Here is a 25,677-nt window from a genome sequence, read left to right as displayed (position 1 = left end):
GTTTCCTTGACCTCCAGCCTAGGGCATTGTACATACTTCATTGCTTTTCTGGGGCTGTTCTTCTAAGGGAGGAAGAAGGTTCAGTGAAGGCCGGTTCCAATGTCCTCTCCTCTGTCCTCTGTTAGTCCTTTTCTTACAACTAGCTTCATTCTCTCCCCTTTCACCCTATTCCATCGTCTGAAGTTTGGCTCTTGCCTTAACCCTTTACGATGCAACTAATAAGGATCTTCCTTATGATACCAAGACTCATTTTCCTTTCCCCCGCTCCTTAGACCCAGGAACTTGCGGGAGCCGGCTCGCGGGGGGTGTTGGTTGACCCTCGGGCGCCCCCTCCACGGAGGACAGGAGAGGAGTTGCGGCATAGATCTTCCCAGGATGGGCGGGCGGGCAGGAGGGAGGTGTGGAAAGCAGGGCTGGGACCGGGGAAGGGGTGCGCGGAGCCCCTGTTGCTTCTCCCCTTTACGGGGTGGTTATTAGGAAGGCTTGAGGAAGGCGGAGTTTGGGGGGCCGAGGGCGGGGCTGGGCTGCGCTGGGAGGAAGAGGGGGGGCGCGCTGGCTCCAGCTCCGTTCAGACAAAAGGCGGCGGCGGGAGCGGGCGGGAGGCGGAGCGGCGCCGCGAGGGCCTCAAGGTGACACCCGCCCCCGGCCCCGGCCCCCCCAGCCCGGCCCCTCTAGCCTGCCCCCCAACCCCGGCCCCCATCCCCTTACCCCGGGTGCCCTTTCCAGGCCCCCTCCCCCCGTCGGGGGGTGGGGAGCAGTGAGGGCCCCGCCCCCTCCCGCCCCTTCCCCAGGGCCAGCGCAGGATGCCCCCAGCCCCTGGCAGCCCCCCGGGAGGTCTTGAGCTCGACGCGCCCCCTCTACGCCATGTCCCCCCCTGGCTCGGCCGCGGGAGAGAGCGCCGGCGGCGGCGGCGGCGGTGGCGGCTCGGGGGTCCCGGAGGAGCCCATGGCAGCGGCGGACGAGGGCCCCGCCCGAGAGGAGGTGAGAGCCAGCGGCCCCTTCCCCCGGCACTGCCGCGGCCTGGTCCCCATCCCCCCCGCCGTGCGCGGCCCCCGCGGTTCCGCCGCAGCGCGGCCGGCGCCCCGCACCCCGAGCCGGCCGCCACAGCCGCAGTCCGGCGCCGCCGCCCCCACCTGGCGGCCGGAGCTGTCCGCGGTGGCGAGGAGGGGGCCGCACCGGGGGCGGGGCCAGGGGGTCCCGGGCAGTGGGAGGGGCCTGGGGCGGGGCCTCGCGGACCCCGGGGCTGGAGCCGGGGACTAGGCTATCCCAGGGTGGGGTGAGCATGGTGGTGGGATCCCATCTTACAGAGGGGATGCTCTCTTGATGGCTATGAAGGGGGACTTTATAGGGGCTTCAGAGTCAGGAATGCACCTTGGAGAAATGGTGAGGTTACCTAGGCTAGGGCCCTGCGAAGTTCAGATGTGTATGGAAGCTGTACCTCCTGGGGTCACAGGGGTGTGAATGTGTATGTGGGGAGCACCCCATCTCCCAACCCTCTGCTCCTTTCCCTAGGGGTCCCTAAGCTCAAGAATCCTTCAGAGTCTTGGTACTAAGCATATCCCTAGTTGAGGGCCATAGGATAGTCTTCTGAAACTGGAGACAAAGAAACTAAGGAAATTACCAGAAGCAGCCCCCCCACCGTGGGCCTCTCATGCACACTTATGCACATACATGCACACTACACTAGACCAGGAGCTCAGCAAGAGGGACAGAATTATAGGTAGAGCTCCTTCTGGTTGTGCCCACACTGGGACAAGCACATAGTCAGGTGGGCACAAAGGTGCATGTATGCACACACCTCCCAGAGACAAGGCTTCCAAAAGGTATGTGCTCTTATAGGTACATGCTGTGTGCTATTTCCTATTCCACCTACCTATCCATACTAAGTCCAGGGCCTGCTGCTTGTTACTATGCTCTTTCTTTCCACCCCTTTTTTCCTTTTCCTGGCTGGCCTCCAAGTTAGGCCGGCAGAACTGAAGGGACAAGTCAGGATTCCAGCAAGAGGTCATATATTACGTGACTGCTGAGTGCCAGCACCATGGTAGGCATCCAGGATGCAAAGAATTAGGCATGGGCCCTGCCCTCAGGGGTGCTCAGTCTAGAGGAGGCTCAGACATGTAAACAACTCACTGGGCCAACCATGGGACAGAATGTGCCAAATGCTTTAACGGAGCACTAAAAACTGTTTTCTGTGACAAATGGCTGGATTTCAAATGACTTTCTTCCTAACCGTGCCCCATATCCCCTGTTCCCATCCTCTCCCTAGCCACATGACTCTGCCTTTAAAAAAAAAAAATTTTTTTTTTACTTGTAGATGGACACAATACCTTTATTTTATTTGTTTATTTTCATGTGGTGCTAGGGATCGAACCCAGTGCTTCACGCATGCGAGGCAAGTGCTCTACCACTGAGCCATAACCCTGGCCCCAACTCTGCCTTTTTGAATACCTCCCTTTGGACTGCCTTTTGCTTAGGGACCCCATCCCCTCCTTCTCATCCTAGAACAGAGGGAAACAATAATAAGGTGTAGCAGGAAGACTCATTGGAGGAGTCCAGAAGGGGGCCTGGGCTTTCTTCTGGATCCTCCTCCAAAGAAGTGTTAGACTGATTGCCATGAGAGTTAAGAGTTGGATTGGTTAAAGGGGAGTGGCTCCTCCAGAACCTAGACTGAAAATATCTGCAAGAAGTAAGGGCCCAGCCGGGTGCGGTGGCACATGCATGTAATCCCAGTGACTCGGGAGGCTGAGGCAGGAAGATTGAGAGTTCAAAACCAGCTTCAGCAAAAACGAGGTGCTAAGCAACCCATTGAGACCCTGTCTCTAAATAAAATACAAAATAGGGCTAGGGATGTGGCTCAGTGGTCGAGTGCTCCTGAGTTCAATCCCCAATACCCCCCCAAAAAAAAGTCAGGGCCCTCACCTGATAAGTGGGTGGTGACGTGGGTCCCTCCCCCCTTTCCTGGAACACCTGGAAGGGGTCTAGGCTGGCGTCCTACCTTTGCTGATGCCTATCTGTCTGTCCTCCCTTCTTCCCCATCCACACCTCCTCCTGTTTCATTACCATCTTTGTGTCTGTCTTTGCACTCTCTTTCTCTGGGTGCCATCCTATCCATCTGTGTCTTTGCTTCCTGGGCCTCCATTTCTGGTTCTGATCCCTCTCTGCCTCTTGGGGTGTCTCTCCGCACTTTCCTGTATTGGCATTCTGGTCCCTTTTACTGTCCTTGTGGCTCTCTCTGGATCACTTCTGCGTTTATCTCTGGTCTGTGGTTCCCATCTCGGTCTTATGTTTTCTCTCTACACCCCCGTCTGTGTCTCTGATGCTGGTCTCTGCCCCTTCATTCCTGCGTCCATCTCTTTGCTGGGTCCTGCCACTCTGTCTGACTTCCCACTCATCTTGACCCCCTCCCTGCCCATCTGAGCAGCAGCGTCCCATCCAGCCCTCTTTCACAAAGTCCCTCTGCCGTGAGTCCCACTGGAAGTGCCTCCTGCTCTCGCTGCTCATGTACGGCTGCCTGGGGGCAGTGGCCTGGTGCCATGTCACCACAGTGACCCGCCTCACCTTCAGCAGCGCCTACCAGGGCAACAGCCTCATGTACCATGACAGCCCCTGCTCCAACGGCTATGTCTACATCCCCCTGGCCTTCCTGCTCATGTTGTACGCCGTCTACCTGGTGGAGTGTTGGCACTGCCAAGCCCGCCATGAGCTCCAGCACCGTGTTGATGTGAGCAGCGTGCGGGAGCGTGTGGGCCGCATGCAGCAGGCCACACCCTGCATCTGGTGGAAGGCCATCAGCTATCACTATGTCCGCCGAACCCGTCAGGTCACCAGATACCGCAACGGAGATGCCTACACTACCACCCAGGTGAGAGGCTGGAGGGGAGAGCAGGCCATTCAAGATGGGAGAGGGTGCACAGACTTGCACCTGTGTGTGAAAGAGCACAAGGCAGCTGTGAGCTCAAATGGGCACTGCAATAAGAGGGTGGTAAGAATAACTTAATAATAGCAAACACCGAAAGAGCCAGGCTCTGAGTACTTTACAAATATTAAAGCATTTATTTAATACTCAGAGCAAGTCTATGAGGAAGGTGTGTCCCCATCTTACAGATGAGGAGGCCAAGACCCCATGAGGTTAAATAACTTGTTCAAGGTCACTTAGCTAGCATGTGGATGAGATGGGAGTCAGTCCCAAGCTGTCTGTTCCAAGGTTTATACTATTCAGTGCTTATTGGCTACAGATGACTTCACAGGTCCAGTCTCACAGCATGTGCTCACCTGTTCAGTGAGGTGACTGCCACTGAGTTCTCTTTCACAGGTAAGGAGACCTAAGCTTAGAAACTGGCCCAAGGTTTGCAACTCCTGAATGATAGACTCAAAACCAGGTGTTTGGATTCCTGGTTCAAGGCTCCCAGAGGATGGTGTGGGGGAATTTATGGAGAGTCCACAAAACAATCACCACTTTGAGAATTAGACTTTGTGAGGTTCTGGAGGAGTTGTGCTGGTGACCTCTGTTTCAGAATTGGGATGAGTAGACAAAAGCCTGGGACCTATGAGAGGAAAGAAGGAGGTTGAGTGATAAGTAAGGCCAGAATGGGGAGCCTAGTGACAGAGAGGTTCTTCCGGGGCTCCTTTGGATACACATTTGGAAACACACGTAAAAATGAAGACGGGGAGGCAGCTTGTGGTAGTGAGGAGCAGCGCAGGACAAGGCAGGCAGTGAGAAAAGGATCAGACAAACCAGGGATCAAGAGGAAGCAGAGCTTACTGAATGCAGTCAGGGAGGGTTGACTGTAGTCCAATCTCCTCTCTTAACTCATTGATTAAGCAAAGAGCTCAGTGTTTCCATAGCCAAGACGGTAAGATCTCCCTGCTCCAGCCGCTGCTTAAAACGGGACAGGCTTAGGGATGGACCAGGCAACAAGAACAGCAATGGGACGGGTGGTCCGGAGGGCCAGCGTGAGCAGATAGAGGAGGGCACCGTGGCACCGGCTCTTGGGGACTCCAGCCGCCTCCCCGTGCTGCAGGTCTACCACGAGCGTGTCAACACGCATGTAGCAGAGGCCGAGTTCGACTATGCGCGCTGTGGCGTCCGAGACGTGTCCAAGGCGCTGGTGGGGCTGGAGGGCGCGCCCGCCACGAGGCTGCGCTTCACCAAGTGCTTCAGCTTTGCCAGCGTGGAGGCTGAGAACGCGTACCTGTGCCAGCGCGCGCGCTTCTTTGCGGAGAACGAGGGCCTGGACGACTATATGGAGGCGCGCGAGGGCATGCACCTCAAGAACGTGGACTTTCGAGAGTTCATGGTGGCCTTCCCGGACCCAACCAGGCCGCCCTGGTACGCCTGCTCGTCGGCCTTCTGGGCTGCGGCGCTACTCACGTTGTCGTGGCCCCTTCGCGTGCTGGCTGAGTACCGCACGGCCTACGCGCACTACCACGTGGAGAAGCTCTTCGGTCTGGAGGGCCCGGGCTCGGCTAGCAGCGCGGGCGGCGGCCTCAGCCCCAGCGACGAGCTCCTGCCCCCGCTTACCCACCGCCTGCCGCGCGTCAACACGGTGGACAGCACGGAACTTGAATGGCACATTCGCTCCAACCAGCAGCTAGTGCCCAGCTACTCGGAGGCGGTGCTCATGGACCTGGCGGGGCTGGGCGCGCGCTGCAGCGGGGCAGCAGGCGGTGGCTTCGCGCCCACCTGCCGCTATGGCGGGGTGGGCGGTCCGGGCGCGGCGGGAGTGGCCCCTTATCGGCGCAGCTGCGAGCACTGCCAGCGCGCGGTCAGCAGCTCATCCATCTTCTCACGCAGCGCGCTGAGCATATGCGCCAGCCCGCGGGCAGGCCCTGGGCCCGGCGGAGGCGCGGGCTGCGGGGGCAGTCGCTTCTCGCTCGGCCGTCTCTACGGTTCCCGACGCAGCTGTCTGTGGCGCAGCCGGAGCGGGAGTGTCAACGAAGCGAGCTGCCCCACGGAGCAGACGCGGCTGTCGAGCCAGGCCAGCATGGGGGACGACGAAGACGACGACGAGGAGGAGGCCGGCCCGCCGCCGCCCTATCACGACGCCCTCTACTTTCCAGTCCTCATCGTCCACAGGCAGGAGGGGTGTCTGGGCCACAGCCACCGGCCGCTGCACCGCCACGGCTCCTGCGTGGAGACCTCACTGTGAACTCCGGCCCTGGGGAGGCCCACAATGTCTTCCCTCCTGCCCCTTGCCGCCTGGGCTCCCTGCGTGTAGCAGGGGGAGACACGATGACTGAGGCTGGGCGGGTTACAGCGGGAAGCGGGTAAGGGGAGAGCGCCCAGACGGTCCCAGGTGGGACTGAGACCCCTGCCTTCCCTGTACATAGAGACAGAAGGGTGGGAGGGGATCAACACATCTCCTAAAATCCCACCCACCTGGGCAGAGTCGCTCTTCCAGCCCCACTCAAGTTCCTAAGGAGATGCCTCCTCCTCCTACACGCACATTCGAGATTTCCCGTCCAGCCTGTCAACGGGTCTCCTGACTGTTATTTGGCAACTGTGCTGTTGGGCCTCCTCTCAAGGGAGCAGCCCTGGCAGTGCAGCTGGGAGGTGTAGAGGCTGCGGGGAAGGGCAGTTGGGGCTTTCCTTCTTCCGTTTCATGGCCCCGCTGAGGCCTCTATTGAGGGGGCGGTGGTTTGGTGAACCCGAGGGCTGGCTTCCAACCAGCTAATGAATTCAGCGGGTCTGAGGCCAGGGTCAGGTGGCAGCCCCAATACTCCATCTCCACGTCGTGGAAATGTTGCTGTCCTTTTCTTGGCGCTGGCCCCAAAGCTTGGGGTTTCCTTTCTGCCACTCCCTCCGCTGTTGTTTATCTCACTGAGCCCCAGGAGCCAGATCCTGGAGGGACTGTGCTCACTACACCTACGTCACTCATCCCTGGCTCTGAAGAGCTGTTGCCAGGGTGCAGGGGGAGGGGAGGGGAGCCATAGAGGGCAGAACGCCTCAGTCCTCTCTGGAAACTCCCGCAGCCTCCCAGCAGCAACCTCCTCACCTGGGTTCTGGGCGGGTGCTCCCTTTAGAGAGACTCAGGTGCCACCCTGGCAATACTCATTAGAGCTGGCCAGGGTGAGTGACTAAGTGGAGAGACCACAAGATACTTGTGTGTCAAGCAGAAGAATTAAAGAGCAGAGGGCAGCGGAGGGTACAGTGAAAGGACCTCTAAAGATAGGGGTGCCCGGGTGGCAGCCCTTTCCTCCCCCAGAACCATGCGGAGGAGTGGAATGTGCTTGCCCCTTTTACACGCCTCTCTGGGGCTGAGGATGGTGTCATAAGTCCCAGCTGGAGAAATACTCAATTCCAGTGGCAGGGTCAGAGGCAGGAATTCTCTGAATCTTGCCTGACCACTCCATCTTCCTCTATCCCACAAGCTGAAGCCCTGCTGTGTGTTCCAGGGTCTTCAGAAGGGCATCCTGCCACCGCCCCAAGGCGCTGGCCTCCCGTCCTGTTCCCCTAAAGCTCTGACACCAACTTCTCTCCCCCTGTGCTCTTCCACTCCAGTGTGTGTCAGTGTGCATGTCTTGTACAACCCATGCCCTCCCAACTGCCCTGGCTAAGGTTTTCCCAGCAGATTTAGCGTCCCAGGGTTGAGCTCACTTTTCAGCCTAGACGGGATTCCCTGGGGCCACCCAGGCACGGCCCACCCCTGCTGCTTCTTGCTTTGCCTCAGCCATCAGATCTCCACCTCCAGCCTCTCCCATATTCCTCCAGCCCAGCCAGGCCTGCCCTATAGAGGGGTGTGGCCTCCACCTATGCAACATCACCCTGGCTCCCCTTCCCTCCTTTCCAGGAGGAAACGGGGTGGAGGGAATGGACAAATTGTGGAGACACCATAGCCCATGGCTCATCAAGGAGTTGAACTTTCCAATCACATAGATAGCTGAGAGGAGGAGGGAGGGGACATCAGAGAGGGAGAGGTTTGGGCAGAAGGGAACAGCTGCCCACTGGGTTTTCCTGGGCAGCAGTGCTCACCTGCCTGCCAGTATGAAAACTGCCTGGACCCTGAGTCTGTGCTTATCAGGGATCTGGAAGCAGGAACACCCTTCTTTCCTCTGAATTGACATCTGTGAGGTACAGGTGGTGAGTTGTGGCCTCAGGCCCCAGTTCTTGGCCTGGCACATGGATGTCCTGTCCTCATATGGGGTCATCCTGGCCACCTTGTGGCTCCAAGGCTGGAGGAACTTGGCTCCTCCCTCAGGCCCAGTCCTGAGGCCACAGCCTAGCCTCAGAAGACGGGAAGAGGAGCCCCTGTTATACTTTTCCCCTGAAAGGATCATTTCTGCCTAGGTCATCTTACACAGACAGACTCAGCTCCCACACACGCACAGACTTAGAGAGAAACCAATTCTTTGGTCTATTTTCTTGGTGACTTTATTGATTGCCAGGGAAAACGAAAACCAGAAAATTAATCTCTAAAATTAAACTTTACACTGAATGTTCTTGTTTCTCTAATTAGAACCTCTGCTAGCAGCTGTGGCTACACACACACCTACCCTCACACCTACACGTTTGCACTCCGGAACTGTCAGAGGGTGTCAGGCATGGAAGGACTTTAGGTGGCCCAGACAGGCACATGCTGCAGTCACTCCCAAGCCCCCTTTGGTGCTCTGCTCAGCGCCTGTTTGTTAGAAGTCTCTAGAAGGCAGGCACTCCTGGATTGTGGTTGTAGCCCATGGCCCGCCCTATGGGGACATGGGTTTGGAGGCTCTGGGCCACTCAGCCCAAAGAGAATGGAGGATGAAGCTCAGCCTGAATCCATCAGTCAGGTCCTCTTGTGGCCCCATGGGCTGATGTGATTCCTGTGGGTTTGGTCCCAGGTTGGGCAGCCACAGAGTGCTGGGGATTCATGGAGAGCACCTGGAAGGCTCCATGGTCCTGGGGACAAGGGCTTGTGGGGTGGGCTGGGCCTGGCTGGGGAGAAGACAGGTCTCTGTCAATTGGGTGCATCACACTGTGGCCTTTCTGTTGTGGATATCCAAGCGCAAAGATTGTACAAATCAAACTGGTGGATAATAAAGTTGCGGATGACTCACTGATCTCTCTTTCCCAGTGTGCGCTGCTTCCCTATCTCCTTTGTCCTGCAAGAAGCTCCCTGGGGTGGATGGCAGGAGTAATACCACACTTCCTCAGCAGTCATTCTCTACGATTGCCTCCTCAAGGGAGGTCTGAGCTCCTGTCACCCATTGTCCCTTTCTCAAATTGAGAGTTGGGGATTAGGGGATGGTGTGACCTATAGAATGTGACCAACATGACCTTATAGAATCAGGCAACAGGAAGGTGGCAGAAAGAGCCAGGCATGATTCTACTGTAGCCAGAGGGGAGAGAGAGAGGGAGAAGGAGAAGGAGAGAGTGAGAGAGAGGAAGAGGGAGAGAATGTGTATATGTACTTGAAGGTTAAGGATCTGCGCAGTAGAGAGGAATATGGGAGTGGTGAGCCAGGGAGGTGGGCAGCCCTCACAGGAGAAAACCTGTCTGATCAGGTACAGTCCTCAGAGTCTTCTCTGCCTTACCTATTGCTGGAAGGAGTTGGTCATTTGTGGGGTCCAGTAATCCTTTTTCTGGGTCCCAAAACTAGGTGTCTGCTTTATACTGCTTCTTTCCCTATCTCAGTTCCCCTTCCCCACCTCCCATCGGTTTGCCTATGACCCTCTATCACATACTTCAAGGACTGGTCTCCCCTCCCCCTTCCTCTGAACCACTGTGACATTCTGCAGCAGAGTGCCCAGCAAAAGCATGAAATTCCCGATGGAGCTGAGGTAAAGACCCAAGTCAGGTCCCTGTCCCCACTCTTATTCCACAGAATGATCAGGGTCATTGGCAATGATGGGAGACGTCAAATAGCCAGGATTCAAGGTCTGCTGACGGGCAGCTTCCCGGTTGGCACAGAGGGCCTGGCCAATGAGGTACTCGCTCTCCTGGGCTACATCTGATAGGCGGAGGTCAAATTCCAGGAGGGTCTTGTTGTCTGACATGCCTTCCAGGAGCTGCTTGCCACCATCCTGGGACAGTAGGAAAAGGGAAGGGTCACTTTTCATCATCACCCAGGATCACGTGCACACACATATTTTAATATGGATATGTCTAAAACAATTTCACAAAACCATACTTAACCTATCTATGCATGCTGACCCATTCTGTCCCATTCTACTTGAAAAATGGTGGTCAAGATCCCTAAATTTATTTTTCAGTCTCAGTGGTTTGAAAAACTTGGATGTCTAGCATCTGGGTAGGTCTTGGAATGTGGGACTATTCTGTCTAGGGAGATGTGAGGGGGAATTTGGGCAGGGTGACAAAAATAAAAAAAGGAGACAGGAACAGTGTTCTCCCCTTCACTGCCTCTGGGCATGTCCCCATATGAGATGTCAAAACTTCAGCTGCCATCTTGGGAGCACCAGAGAGGCCATGGCCATGGGACTGGCACTGAATGGAGAGATTTGTCAGCTCCAGGATCCCCACTCTGGGGCTTCTGGTTATGTGAGATCCTAAATATTCCTCCTGTTTAAGTCACTTCCTGGCTCAGTTTTCTGTTACTTGCAGCCAAGAGCATATCTATGGTGCACATGGTGCATGCCTGACAGGCATAGTGGGCGAGAGTGCAAGGTTGTTCTCATGGAAGGTGTGAAAGAATGACACCTTGGAAGGTAGAATATTGCTGTTCTGTGGTTGTATCCCAATAGTGTGTTGTGAAGTCAATTTAATGGGTCACAGAAGCATTTAAAAAAATGAAATAAAACAGAATCCGAAGAAAAATAGGATAAATCACAGACAGTAAATGTAAATTTCAATGATATTATGTTTATGTGCATGTTCACTGGGTGTTCACATAACTTTGATTTCCATTTTCTTTTTGGTACTGGGGATTAAACCCAGAGATGCTGAGCTATATATATCTCTAGTCCTTTTTCAATTTTTATTTTGAGACAGAGTCTAGCTGAGTTGCTGAGACTGACCTGAAATTTGCAATCCTCCTGCCTCAGCCTCCCAAGTCACTGAAATTACAGGCATGTGCCACCAAACCTGGCTGTAACTTGTATTTTTTTAAATTATTTTTTTTAGTTGTATATGACTCAATACCTTTATTTTTATGTATTTATTTTTTATGTGGTGCTGAAGATCAAACCTAGTGCCTCATATGTTCCAGGAAAGCACTCTGTCACTGAGCCACAACCCCAGCCCTGTAACTTGTATTTTTTATTCCAGGACTTGGTCAAGGAAGTTTGAGAATCACTGTCAGAAAGGACTCAGGCTGGGTTGGGAATATAGTGGTAGGCTTGAACCCCAGCTTTGTCAAAACAGAGCAAAATAAAAAAAAGAAAACAAAACAACCCCCCATTTGATTGTATAGATTTAAAGATTAAAGGAAAAATATTGGATATTATTGCATACGCATATATTATAGCATAGTATGTATGCATATTCAGTGCAGAGTGTAGTAACTCAAGCTGTGATTTCTTCTTCTTTTTTTTTTTTTTTTTTTTTTTTGCAGTGCTGGGGATCAAACCAGGGCATCATTCATGCTAGGCAAATGCCCCACCACTGAGTCATACCACCCGCCCCCATCTATAACCTCTCGATACTTGTCCTGCAAGGGTCCCATGGCAGTTGGGTTTTGTTTTGTCTTTTTAGTGATAAAGGCAACCCAGGGTTGCTTTATCACTAAGTCACACCCCCAGCCCTTCATATTTTTTAGAGACAGGGTCTTGCTAAATTGCTTAGGGCCTAGCCGTGTTGCTGAGGCTGGCCTTGAACTCGTAATCCTCTTGCCTCAGCCTCCTGAGTTGCTAGGATTACAGGCCTGCACCACTGTGCCCGGTTTCCCATGGTAAGTGGATTCCACACTCACCCTCTGCCTGCCCCCAAAGAGAGGACTCACCAGCCCGATGTGGTTGCAGGACAGGTTGATGCTGGTGAGCGTAGTGTTGATGGCAAGCACCTGGGCGAGGAGCGTGGCTGTGGGCTCGGACAACTCATTGCCACCAAGGTTCAGTGTGGTAAGGCACTTGTTGGTCTGCAAGGCATGGGCAAGTGCCTGGCCGCCCTCATCTTCGAGGCAGTTGAGGCGTAGGTTGAGGGAAATGAGGTTGGTGTTGTGTGCCAGGGCGTGAGCCAACGACTGCGCGCCCGGCCCACGTACTTGGTTGTTGGCCAGGTTAAGCACGCGCAGGCGGCTGTGGCTGAGCAGCTTTGCAGCAGCATGTGCACCACGGTCCCCAATGAGGTTGTGCGACAGGTCCAGCTCCCTGAGGGCTGGGTGGTCAAGCAGGCTGCGGATCAGGATGCGGGCCTTCTCATCGTCCACCTTGCTTCGAGTCAGCCTGAAGATCTGAGGGTAGGTGGAGGGTCTATAGCACCTGCCAACAGGGCAGGCTGCCCACCTACTCCCCTTTTGCAGGTAGAGAAGGTACCAAAGGTAGCTATGAGGAGGTCTGAGACTCTGTTCCACTGGTATTGGCCACCCAGCTGGTTCTTGGACAGGACAGGTCTACCCAGTGGTACAGAATTGGTGGTAGGTGGCAGAGGGACATGTTATTCCTTTTTTTTCTTTTTCCCAGTAGTGGGGATTGAACCTACTGGTGCTCTACCACTGAGCTACATCCCCATCCCCCCCTTTTTAATCCCCATCCCTTTGTTAACTTTCTTTTTTATTTTTGCGCGGGGTGGGGTGGGGGCTCTTAAGCACTGATCCACATCCCCAGCCCTTTCTTACATTTTAGTTAGAGACAGGGTCTCACTAAGTTGCTTAGGGCTTTGCTAAGTTGCTCAGGCTGGCTTTGAACTCGTGGTCCCTCCTGCTTCAGCCTTCCAAGCTGCTGGGATTACAGGTGTGCACCACGGCCTGGGCTGCTTTGTTTTGTTTTACTGCTGGGAATGGAACCTAGGGCCTGGCTCTTGCTAGACACATGCTCTACCATTGAACTACACTGCCAACCCTAAGGACAGGAACTCTTGAAAGAGGTTAGCTGGGGAGACAGGAAGTGGGGAGGGAGGATGAGAAACAGAAAACAATGGAATGAAAAAATAAAAGGTACAACCCGAGATATGAAAAATTGTTCTGTATTTGTGTAATAAGAATTGTAATGCATTCCGCTGTTGCTTTTTTTTTTTTTAATCAATAAAAAAATAAGAAAAGGAAGATGGTGGGGATAGCATTATGAATGTTGTACATAGGAGCTTGTCCCCTCTGCTTCCCACTGGCTGTTCCCTATCCTCTGACTCCCTTCAGACTTCTCTGTGGCTGGCCTCTCTCTCCTTTCCCTTTAATTCTTTCCTTCCTTTACTGCCCTCTTAGCCAGGTCAAAGCCTGGTGAAAGTCCTCTTGTATTTTTATTGCATTTACCTGATGAAGCCCAGAATCTGGATCAGCCTTGCTCTCTATTTTCTGCATGCCTTATGCCTAGTCAACAAACAGGATGGAAAACATCACCTGATGGGACTGATTGGTATCATTGGCACCACCAGCAGGCCTTCAGTGCTGTGTACCTATGCAACTTTACTTCTCTGGACAACAAACTCTTTCATAATATACAATGACTATTTTATTTTATTTTACTTATAAATATTGTTTGGTATCAGGGATTGAACTCAGAGGCTCTCTACCATTGAGCTGCATCCCCAACACTTTTTATTTTGAGACAAGATCTCAATAAGTTGCCCAGGCTGGCCTTGAATTCGTGATCCTCCTGCCTCAGCCTCTTGAGTTCTTGGGTTACAGGCATAAGTCACAATACCCAGCTTTACAACAATTATTGTTGTTGTTGTTATTATTATTATTATTATTAGGTACCAGGGGACTGAACCCAGGGGCATTTTACCACTGAGCTACAGCCCAGATGTTTTTGAGTTGCTCAGGCCTCACTAAATTGCTGAGGCTGGCCTTGAACTTGCTGTCCTCCATCCTCAGCCTCCTAAATCCCTGGAATTACAGGCATGCACCATCGTGCCTGGCTACAATAACTATTTTAACCTTTTCCAACCTCAGACTCCAAGGGGCCTCCCTATAGAACTCCCTTTCAGCTTGTGGACTCTCCTGACTTCTCAGCAACTGAATGGGATCCCATTTCTGATATCAAACACACACCCACTGCTCCTCACCACATCCCCACTTCCACTGCCCAAGGCCAACTGCCTCACATCAGTGCTAGATCCCACTGTTCTTGCCTTTTCAAGAACTTTCCCTGATCCATGGACCTGGACTTCTCCTCCCCCTCCCCCTCCCCCTGAAGCTGTTTTTTTTTTTTTGGGGGGGGGGTACCAGGGATTGAACTCAGGGGCACTCAACCTGAGCCATATCCTCAGGGTCTCACTGAGTTGTTTAGCACCTCGCTGTTGCCGAGGCTGGCTTTGAATTTGTGATCCTCCTGCCTCAGCCTCCCAAGCCGCTGGGATTACAGGCGTTCGCCATCTTGCCTGGTCCTCCAGCTGTTTTTAAGTTGCTTAGGGCCTCACTAAATTGCTGAGGCTGGCCTCAAACTTGCTATCCTCTATCCTCAGCTTCCTAAGCTCCTCCTCTTTCCTCTCCCCCTCCTCCCCTTCTTTTTCTCCTCCTCTTCCTTATTCTTCCTCTAAAACTATCTTTTTTACTTTTTCTACATTTTTTTAATTGGTGCATTATAGTTGCACACACACAATGGTGGGATTTGTAGTTACACAGTCCTACTGGTACCTTTCTTCTGCATTTGCCCCTTTTATGCAGGTGGATGGGGCCTTGCTTTCATTCTAAACATGCAAGTTTCTTAAGAAAACCCAACGCCCTCATCTATCACCTCTCTCCTCATCTCTGCTTCCCAGATGAGTTCTCCAAGAAGCTGGTCTCAGCCGCCCCCTTTCTCACTTCCCACTCTCCCCATGAACCACGCTCACAGCTTGTGCTCCTGGAATGCCTCTGAACCTCCTCTCAGGGACGTCCAGGTTTGCAAAGGCCAGTCCTTGGCTGCACCCTACCCCATTGCTCACTCCCTCTACTTGAAACACGTGCCTCTGTCGCTCCGTGACACAATGCCATCTCCCCCTCTGCCTGCCTGCAAGCTCTTGCCATCAACACCACATGCCAAGTCTCTCTCCTTCCCTCACACTTGGTTCTCCCTTATGAGACTCCATCCAAATGCAGGCCTTCACGGGCCATGTTGATAACACGGCACCTGTTTCCATGTTCAATTCAGACTCTTCAGCTGAGTGTCGGACCCTCTACCCAACTAACAAGATGACCCCTGCTCTAGGATGTCTCACACTGGAACTCAAAACAGGGGTCCCCCTCAAGACAGCGGTCCCGGATCCCCTGTCTCTGCCGCAGCCCCCTCAAATCATCTGGTCTCACGAGCAAGAATCCTTGATGTCTCCTGCTGCTTCCTTCTCTTCCACATCCTTCTGAGGCCACCCTAACCCTAATCCTAACTCTAACCCTACTGATCATACTGCCTCCGTACCTCTTGAGTCTCCCCACCTCTGCAGACACCTCCATGGTTCAAACTACCCTCATCTCATCTGTGTTTGGCAGTGGTCTCCCAGGTCACCTGCCATGTCCACTGTTGCCCTTCCCATTCTCCTTCCCAAACATGGTCATCTTTTCATCTTTTCCAATAACATGACCATCCTTTTGACTGACACCCTTGGATGGTGCTATGGTTTGTCCTCCAAAGGATCACTGTGTTGGAGACTTCATCACTAGTGTAGTGAACCTTTAAGAGGCGGAGCCTAGTGGATGGTGGTGGAGTCACCAAGGGTGCTTCCCTCAGAAGAGATTAATGTAGTTCTCCTGGGACCCCATAAGAGCAGGTTGTTATAAAGTGAGATCATCCCATGCACTTGGTTTCTTCCTTACCTGTTTCCCTTCCTGCTTCTCTACCACATTGTGGAGAGGAAAAACAACGGGTGGTGTCATGCTGTATGGACCCTTCAGCCACCAAAATTGTGAACCCAATACACTTTTTCCCCACCCCCATGCATACCAGGCAAGCACTCAGCCACTGAGCTATATCCTCAGCCTCCACCTCTTTTCTTCATAGTATACCCAGCCTCAGATATTTTGGTATAGCAACAGAAAGCTGACTGATCCAGATGGTGCCCCAGAGCTCTTCAGGATAAAGATAGATTCCTTGACAAGGCCTCCTTCCCCCAGTGATTCCGGCTGCTGATTGGCTCTCCCTTTTTATCCCATCCCTGTTCCCCCATATTCATGGCTCCAGCCACACGGCCTTCTCTTCAGGCCCTGGAATTAGCTGTGTATTGACCATACCCAGGGGCTTGTATGTGCTGCTCCCTCTGCCCGGAGTGAGCTTGTCTCTTTCCTCAAGACTCTAACTCCCACTCTTCCTTATAATCTCTACACAAGTGACACTTTCTCAGGGTAGCCTTCCTGGGCAAGGTCAAATGTCCCTTTTATAATCTCTCATAAGAATGTCTTTTCTGTGGGCTGAGGCTATAGCTCAGTGATAGAGCACTTGCCTAGCATGTGTGAGGCACAGGGTTCAATCCTCAGCACCACATTAAATAAATAAATAAATAAATATTTTTTTTAAGAATGCCTTTTTTTTTTAAAAAGCATGCATTTCATCCCAGTTTAGGGTTACCAGAGGCAATACAAGATGGCCCGGTGCGGGTAGCTCAGTGGTAGAGCAGGTGTTTAGTGGGCAAGAGACCTTGGGTTTGATTTCTAACAGTCCAACAGTCCAACAAACAAACAAACAAGGCAAACAAAAAGCACTAAAAGAGGATGCCCTGTTCAGTTTAAATTTCAGATGAACGAGTATGTCCCATGGAATATTTGGGACATAACTTCTAAAAAATTTGTTATTTTTCCGAAATTCAGATTTAACTGGACATCCTGTATTTCTAGTCGCTAAATTTGGCAACCCTTTGTCTAGTTACAATTTTACATTTATATGATTGCTCATTAGTGCCATTCATCCCTCCAGACTGTTAGCTGCAGAGGGCACAAATAGTATAATTTTGCTCTCTAGATCTTCAGCACCTGGGACAGGGCCTGGAGCACAGATGTTTGTAGGATGACTAACTGGCTGGCGAACTGAGCCTCCTTCATCTACATACCCTGAAGCTAGTCGCTTGGTGCAGGATGCATTTTAAAAAACAGTCAAGTCTGGGTCTGGGGGTCTGCGCCCGTGCTTAGTATGCCTATGTGAGGCCCTGGGTCCAATCCCCAGCACCCCAACAAAACCCCCCAAACTCCTAGGTGGATGCATGAAAAAAAAAAAAAAAAATTGGAAAGAAGCAGATGGGAGTAGAGAAGGGAGAGGAGGGAATCCGGAAGACGCTGGGGAGAGAAGGTGGGGCTACGCAGGGGGCAAATGGTACCTTAAGGGTGTGGCATGCCTTGATGGTGGCCGCCAAGGAGTGACAGTCTCGGTAGGTGAAAAGGAAGAGGTTCCACTCGAAGTTCATGCCACAGTCTTTGACACCGTACACCAGGTCCAGCTCCTCCAGGTGGATCAGGCCGGCCACCAGATCGCCCAGATGGTAGTGGTCCATGGTGGGCTCCTCCGACTCCACCTCGCTTTCCGACTCGGACGGCTCCCGGGTCAGCGGCGAGGTTGGGAGCTGCACCGGTGGAAGGAACTGATCCACACGGATCCTGCGCACGTAGTTCCTGCAGAGGGGCAGCAAGTCGAGGATGACGCTGGGGTCCGTGGTACCCGGGATGAAGTGCTTCAGCAAGTTCTCCAAGTGCCTCTCGAAGAACATGTGTTTCCAGCTGCCGCCATGCTTGGCCACGTGGCACACCGGCCAGCGCTTCGTGCAGCAGCGACGCCAGTAGTTCTCATCTTCGATCAAGTTGGCCGTCACAGCCAGCGGCAGGTCAGGGGACAGGTGGTTCAAGACCTTCTGCTGGTGCTCTGGGAGCAGCTGCTTCAGGATAGGGTTTTCTTGGGGAGAAGAGGAAGGAAAACAGGGGATAGGTCTCAGTGTTGGGGATATGACAACATGGTTCCCTGGGGTTGGCTTTCCTGGGGGCACTGAGGAAAGGAAAGACCCTTTTTGCCCTTGGGGAGCTCCACTCCGAAAGGAGAGACAGCCTTTGCTCTAGGAGGCTCAATGGGAGGGGAGATGAGAAGTCATAGCCCGAGAATATTCCCTGGCTGCAGCTCAGTATCTGGGCTCAGGGAACCCCGGTCCAGGATAAATCTCCACTCCAATCCTCCATGAAAACCTCCTCAGATGGAGGAGATAACCCCTGACTCCCAGTCTGACCCGATTCATTTATTTGAAAACAAATATATTTGCTTTAACACCTACTATGTGCCAGACACTTTCTAAGCGCTGGAAATATAAACATGTAGGAGACAGATGAAGCCACTCCCCCTCAGAGTTGACATTCCAGCCAGCAGAGGGCCACAGTAAATGAGGTCAGGTGGCAGTAGTTGCTGGAGGCAAATGATGGTCCTGTCCTCAGAGAGCCCCCCTGCTATGGGAGGGGCTGGCAGTAGTCTTTGGAAAGTGTTAACGTTTTGGGATCAGAGAGTACCTAACAAATGAGGAGGAACCCACACAAACCAGGGAGACTCCATCTGGGAGGAGGGGTTAACCAGGGAGGGCCTTCCAGAGGAGGAGGTGAATTTGGTTCAGGTCAGGTTTTGCTGGAGAGTGTGGACAAGACTGGGAAAGGACGCAGGGGTGGGGGTTTGCTGTGTGTGGGGGTGGTTGCTGTGGAGGGGGTGGGGTTGCTGTGGGGAGGTGGGGGGTTGCTGTGTGGGTGGAAGTCTGGTGGGGCCCGAAAGTGAGGCAGCACCAGACATTGTCTTGGTGCCTGGTGAAAGGGAAGTCCCCAGCAGCTAGGAGGATGCTACCAGGGGGTGCAGGCTGCCCCAGGACCTTGTTTCTGGGGTCTCCACACCAGGAAGCCTCCACTCCTGCCTCCCTCCTGGTCTGCTCCTGCCCTCCCAAGCCCAAGCTGGGCAGGCTCACTCTCGAAGTTCTTGATGATGTGCTGAATGCAGAGCTCTGTGAGGAGGGGCACAATGGCCAGTGACCACTCAGCATCCTCAGCGATGATCCGGCGCATGTGACGCACATTTGTGGGCTTGCTCTTTGCTGGGAGTGGGCCTGAGGAGGACACAGTCTTCGAAGGCTGTGGGCCTGAGGAGGACACGGTCTTCGAAGGCTGTGGGCCTATGTTTGAAATCTGGCTTGCAGTGGGCGGCGGGCCCTGGTTGGAGACTGTGGACTGGCTGGGGACGGACACTAATGGTGGTGTTAGGGTGCCCTGCATGCTGGGGCCTGGCAAGGAAGGAACACGAAGCCCCTTGGTGACCTTGCAACAGGAAACTTCTCAGACTGGCCGGTCCTTGGTTCAGATGGGGACCTAGAGCAAAAGAATGGGGGGAGGGGTACAGGTGTTACTTTGGAGGATCTCAGCAGAGTGGTGCTTAGCTGTCAGGGTCTGGAGTGGAGTAGATCCAGGTATAAATCCCAGTGTGGCCTTGAGCCAATTACTGGACCTCTCTGAGTTTCAGAGAGGTTAAATGAAATTTTATCCTGTGAAATAAGGGTTACAGGACCAATAGGATTATTTGGAGGAGTAAATATACAAAGAGGTATTGTATATTGTCTAATACATGGAACTGTAGCAAGGAGCAGCCCAAATTTTTAGATAATAGTAGTTACACAGGAATTACAGTCATTGCTATACACCCACTCTTTTAGTTTTTTTTTTTTTTTTTTTTTTTTGGTACAGGGGATTGAACCCAGGGGCTCTTATCCATTGAGCCAAATCCTAGCACCCCCCTTTAAAATACATTTTATTTAGAGACAGGGTCTTGCTGAGTTGCTTAGGGCTTTGCTAAGTTGCTAAGGCTGCCTTTGAATTTGTGATCTTCCTGCCTCAGCCTCCTGAGCTGCTGGGATTACAGGTGTGTGACACCGTGCCCAGCTTCAGTTTTTTTATGTATATTAACTCATCCTTACAAAAGTTTTCTAGGTATAGGTACTTGTATTTTCCCCATGATTCTAATGAGAAACTGAGGTACAGAGAAGCTAATTGATTTGTTCAATGTCACACAGTTTATAAATAATTAATTCATTTTATTAAGTTCATATTCTGAACCCTACATGTACTGTGCCTCCGAAGGTGAGGGGATTCAGTATGTATTGCTAAAAGACAGAGGTTTGCGAAAGAGCCATTTAGTTCAGAACAGCTCTGTGCATTAAACATTGTGCAGAAAGAACAGCAACTGCCTGACCCTGAGGACTGGGTTGAGAATAGTATGACCAACAGAAATACAAGGTGACCCCAAATGCAAGCCATGTTTGCTATTTTAAATTTTCTAATACCCCTATTCAAAAAGTAAAGAGGGCTGGGCTGAGGTTGTGGCTCAGTGGCAGAGCGCTTGCCTCACACATGTGAGGCACTGGTTCTATCCTCAGCACTACATAAAAGATAAATAAACAAAATAAAGATATTACGTCCATGTATAATATATATATATATATATATATATATATATATATGTGTGTGTGTGTGTGTGTGTGTGTGTGTGTGTGTGTAAAGAGGGTTGGAGGTGTAGCTCAGTGGTTGAGTGCTTGCCTAGTATCCACAGCATGGCAAAAAAAAAAAAAAGTTTAAAAAAAAGGTGAAATTAATCTTGCATTTAAATCAGTATGTCCACGATTTTGCCATTTAAATATGTAATCAACAAAACTATTAAAAATATGTTTTTAGCCCGTGCTGTGGTGCACATTTGTAATCCCAGTGGCTCGGGAGGCTGAGGCAGGAGGATCACAAGTTCAAAGCCAGCCTCAGCAACAGCAAGGGGCTAGGCAACTCAGTGAGACCCTGTCTCTAAATAAAATACAAAATAGGGCTGGGGGTGTGGCTCAGTGGTGGAGTGCCCCTGAGTTCAATCCCTGGCACCCCCCGCCATTTGTTTTTATACCCAGTTTTCAGAATCTGATACTCCATAGGAGCACTGAGTGTCTGAGACCGTTGAGGGCAGGGCAGGGCGGGTTGAGACAGGAGAGAGGACCCACACACACGCCTGCCCAGGCCGCCAGGCTCTCCACCTCCTCCCTGCCAGGGGCTCCAGCTCTGGCCCCTCCCTTCAGCCTCCGCCCAGTCTTCTGGTTCTCCAGACAGCAGTGGGCTGGCGTGGGAGGGGAGAAGGCAGCTAAATCTGGGGCTGAAGACAGAAGGCGTTCGCCCACTCCTCCAACATTGCTGCGGGGCGCCCCTGTCCTGAGACCTGCAGGTGGAGACCAGCTGCCCCGGCGCTGGCTGCTCCTCGGGCAGTTCCCCCTCCGGTGGCGCCCTGACCCAGTGCACTGTGCAGCGTCCGGCGGGAAGGAACATTCTGATCCAACAAACGCGTCCTTGGCAGAGGGAGGAACCAGATGGTGCTCCCCAAGCCTGCCAGGCATCTCAAGGAGGAAAAGCCTGGCTGAGAGGGGGTTGGGGACAGGGCCAGTGTAGGGAAGATATTTATGCACTGTGACACCCCTCAGGGCAGATCAAATGCAAATTCCCAGATTGGGTCCATCCAGCCTTTTGGCTAATGGCTTCTCAGACAGAGGGTGGGGCTGGAAGCAGGTGTTGTGTGGATGCACGGGTCTGACTTTGCATTTCTGGCTTTGCTGATTGCTATGTAACCTTGGCCAAGTTACTTACCCTATCTGAACTTCAGTTTTCCTTATCTGTAAAATGGGATACTAATATCTTCCTAAGAAGACTACTGTAGAGATTCCTCTGTGATAATATTTGCTTAATATTGATGAAAATTGAAAAGGGTGCTGGAGGGGTGTTAGAGGCACTATGGAAGGCAGGGATGCTGACCTGGCACCTTTGAATGAGTGTCCTTTTCTATTTCCAGGGAGAGGTGAAGGACAAGGGGCAGTGGTGGTATTGGGGGCTAGATGCAAGCAGGAGAGAGGTAATGGAAGGGAGTCACAGGTGACAGGTTAACAGGTCAGCCCCGCTACTGCCAGCCCTGCATCTGGACTCCTGGGCTCTTTCTAAGGTTCTAGCTTAAAACATTCTGTCGTTCCCCTTGTCTGGGACATTTCTCAGCCAAGCAGGACTGGGCTGGGCAGAGGAAGCGCTGGGGTTACTTGTAGGCATTGTCTTGGGGGAGGCGCTTCTGTCATTACTCACAATGCCACCCGGCCTCACTACTCTGGGAGGCAGGACTTGCTCCTTCCTCCTGGGGGCCACACCTCGAGCAGTCCTACCTGGGCCAGGTGAGATGCCCTTGGGGACAGGACAGCCCTAGGCTTAGGGCCTGTAGCCCACTCTCTCAGGAATGGGCAGCTTTTCCTAAGGCCTGGTCCTGACAACTCTCGCTGTTGTTGGGGGGCTGTAGTCTGCCCCTGCTGTGGCATGGCGCAAGGGACCCACCATGGCTCCCCAGGGCGCTGGCCAACTCTTCAGAAGGAAGGGGCGGAGCCTGACTCTGGGAGGCTGCCACCTGCAGGGCTGGAATAGAAATAGGCCCTGCCACCTTCTGTGTTTACAGAAACAGCAAGGCCACCGGGTTCTGATGTCATTTTAAGGCAAATGTTGAAGACATTAACTGCATAATAATTTTCACTTGATCAACTCTTTTAAAAATTAGACTTTATGAAAATATTTTTGGCAGATACCTTATTATCAGACACAGAGGATTTTTCTAAGCAAGATTTTAGTTTTTAAATGTTTCCAAATATTTTTTAAAAATATATGTATACATGGGTTGGGATTGTGGCTCAGTGGTAGAGCGCTTGCCTAGCACAGGTGGGACCTGGATTCAATCCTCAGCACCACATACAAATAAAGGCATTGTGTTGTGTCATCTACACCTAAAAAATAAATATTAAAAAATATAAATGTATACACATATTTGTTACTGGAGATTGAACCCAGGGGTGCTTAATCACTGAGCCACATCCCAGTCCTTTTTTAAAAAAATATTTATTTTTTAGTTTCAGGTGGACACAATGTCTTTATTTTATTTTTATGAGGTGTTGAGGATTGAACCCAATACCCCATGCATGACAGGCAAGCACTCTACCACTGAGCCACAACATCAGCACCCCAAGTCCTTTATATGTTTTATTTAGAAAGGGTCTTACAAGTAGTTGCTTAGGGCGTGGATAAATTGCTGAAGTTGGCCTCAAACTTTCAATCCTCCTGCCTCAGCCTCCTGAGCCACTGGGATTACAGGTGCACAACACTGTGCCCAGCTTTAAAATCTTTTTAAAAAACTAATAGTAGAGCATATATATATGTGTGTGTGTGTGTGTGTGTATATATATATATATATATATATATATATATATATATATACACACATACTTAAAAGGGTAATGAGCAAAACCAACTCCTTGCCTTGCAGTGGCTCTTGTAAAGCCAGTATGAAGCACAGCTCCTGCCTTGGCTGCCCTTGGTCACCACCACCTGGCTCTCCCACTGCTCTGACAGTTCACTTCAGAAGTCTCCATCACAGCTTTCTGGCGCTCAGCTCCCCCCCCCCCCCATCCTCACTCCTTTTACGGGTCCCAGCTCTCATCCCTCCTCTGAATTCCAGGCTCAGGCTGGGAAGCTTCCCAGCTCCTTTAGGTTCGACCCATCTAGATACCAGAACTGGCGCCAGCCTCCTGCAGGCCCCACATCTGGTTACTGACTCTACCCCGCCTCTGTCACCAGCATCTCTGAGCCTTTCCTGCTGCTGCCTCCGCTCAGGGACTCCTTGTCCAACACATCATAACTTCAGATGTTGGGCACCTGGCCTCTGGCACCAGGGTGGTGCTCTTACATCTAGCCCTGACCCAGGTCTCTGTGCAAGGCTTCCGTGTCTCATGCTGCCCTCAGGCGGAAGTCAGCCTCCTCAGCTCCTTTCCCTGCACACTGGGTGCTCTCTGAAATAAACTGCCCCCCCCCCCCAGTTGGTACTTGGGATCCAACCCAGGGACACTTTACCACTGAGCTACACCTGCAGCCCCTTTTGTTTTTTATTTTGAGATAAGTTGCCCAGGCTGGCCTCAAACTTTCCATCCTCCTGCCTCAGTCCCCAGTGTCGTTGGGATTACAGAAGTGCACCACCACACCTGGCAATAAACTCCTCTCAGCATCTGGGACGCTGTGGCTACTTCATACTTCCCTGCCTTTGCTCAGGCTGTTCCCTGGGCCTAAAACACTGTTCCTGCCACCTTGACCCAGGAAGAAGACTATTCATGGTTCACGGAATCTGACCGCCAGCATCTCCCCCCCACACACACACTTTCTAGTCAGAGCCTTTGTCAGAGCCCCAGCCTCCCAGAACCTGTGACCCTTCAGTGACAAGCTGCCTACCCTCTCTCCCCGCACCCAGGCCAGACCCAGCTCCTCAAGGTGTGGGGCTGCTTCCTACTCCTTTGTCTGCCGTCTCTCACCCAGCCGGGCCTGCCATGGGGGTAGCTGCTATTGGCTGTCCCATTTGCTTCTAAGAATAGATTCTGACCAAGAGGAGATTCCTATTGGCCAGAGCAATTGGTTCAGGGCTGGCTGCCTGATGCCAGCCAATCAGAGCCCTTCTTAGGATTTGTCCAAGTGGAGGCAGACAGAAGGACACGTCCTTGAAGGATCTGGAGCCCCTGCTGCTGGAGCAGGAGGGAAGGAAGCCTGGGGGAGGCAGCAGAAAGGAAGGGTGGGTCCAGGGCACCAGAACTTCAGTCCCCATCCATGTCCCCAAGGCCCCCAGAACGGCCTGGTTCCTCGCAGTCCCTGCAGCTCTCAGACCTAACTTGGCAGTCTTCTCATCAGCCCTCTTTGCAGACGCTAAGAGTTGGGCTTCTGTGACCAGGGGGTCCTGTCGTTTTGCTAAGCTCACAATTTGGTGAATGAAACGATGGGAAAAAAAGTCCTAAGTCGGTAGATGAAATAGTTCAATGGGGGAGCGGAGAGGGACCAAATGTCTAACTCCTGAGACCCCTTCCTCTCCGCATCACGCATCACGCTGCACTGCCAGAGTCACATCCCAGCTGTGCCAGCCTGAGGCAGTATCAGCAACCCACAGCTGTTCAGCACCCGACAGTTACAAGGTCCCTTGGGAACTCAGATCTGAGTCTTCCACCATCCCAGGATGCAGGCGGGGTGGCACCCTCATCCTCATTTTATAGAAGACACTGATGGCAGAACAGGGAACACCCAGGAGGGCGGCACATTCTATGTAACATCTACAGTAAGAGGGACATACATGTTTATATAAGAGCTACCTCTCTGATCCCTAGTACTGCCAAAAAATAAAAAATAAAATAAATCTATATCTCAGTGTGAATGAATTTCAGATGCAAGAGAGCACCATTAGAAAAGGGGAAGGGAATGTCCCACCGAGAGGAGAACGGTGGGGGGACCACAGGAGCTGGAGGCGGGCTTGCCATAGCCACCTACTTCACAGGTGGGCCTCAGTCTGGCCTGGAATCACCAGTCTGCAGCTGAGGGTGTCAGTGAGCAGCGCTGTCTTCCCTGCGAGCCTGCAGGGATGGATAGACACCCATTAGTTGAAGGTCTAGGGGGAACCCAGAGAGTTCAAGGTCCCCAGAGGAGGGGACAGTCCCCGAAAGGGCTCAAGTTCCTCTCTGGAGCCTCATCTCCTTAGGGAGCCTGTGGGGCAGTCAGGGGATCCCAGAGTGAAGACTGGAAGCATGTTCCTGACCTGGGGCAGGAATCCTCTCTGACATTCCAGAGAGGTCAGAGCTACCAGCAGGGTGGCTCTTGGAAC

The 25,677-nt window shown here is 52.4% G+C and overlaps 2 protein-coding genes across 2 annotated transcripts; one reads left to right on the top strand and one right to left on the bottom strand.

Annotated features, from left to right (window-relative positions):
* The first annotated feature begins 438 nt into the window (after positions 1 to 438).
* Positions 439 to 9,036, top strand: Tmem151b (transmembrane protein 151B). The gene is made up of 3 exons (XM_027950377.2): positions 439 to 981; positions 3,422 to 3,862; positions 5,022 to 9,036. Exons 1-3 carry the CDS (start codon positions 865 to 867, stop codon positions 6,147 to 6,149), a joined length of 1,686 nt encoding a protein of 561 aa, XP_027806178.1. The 5' UTR covers positions 439 to 864; the 3' UTR covers positions 6,150 to 9,036.
* A 753-nt stretch (positions 9,037 to 9,789) lies between these two features.
* On the bottom strand, positions 9,790 to 19,220 carry Tcte1 (t-complex-associated-testis-expressed 1). The gene is made up of 4 exons (XM_027950374.2): positions 18,917 to 19,220; positions 17,309 to 17,877; positions 11,874 to 12,323; positions 9,790 to 9,999 (listed from the first exon to the last, which is right to left on the bottom strand). Exons 1-4 carry the CDS (start codon positions 19,218 to 19,220, stop codon positions 9,790 to 9,792), a joined length of 1,533 nt encoding a protein of 510 aa, XP_027806175.2.
* Positions 19,221 to 25,677: the final 6,457 nt, after the last annotated feature.

The sequence above is a fragment of the Marmota flaviventris genome, chromosome 6 (genome assembly GCF_047511675.1).
Source record: "Marmota flaviventris isolate mMarFla1 chromosome 6, mMarFla1.hap1, whole genome shotgun sequence".
Taxonomy (NCBI): Eukaryota; Metazoa; Chordata; class Mammalia; order Rodentia; family Sciuridae; genus Marmota; species Marmota flaviventris.
The sequence above is the reverse complement of the archived record's forward strand: the minus strand, read 5'-3'. Positions and strand labels throughout refer to the sequence as shown.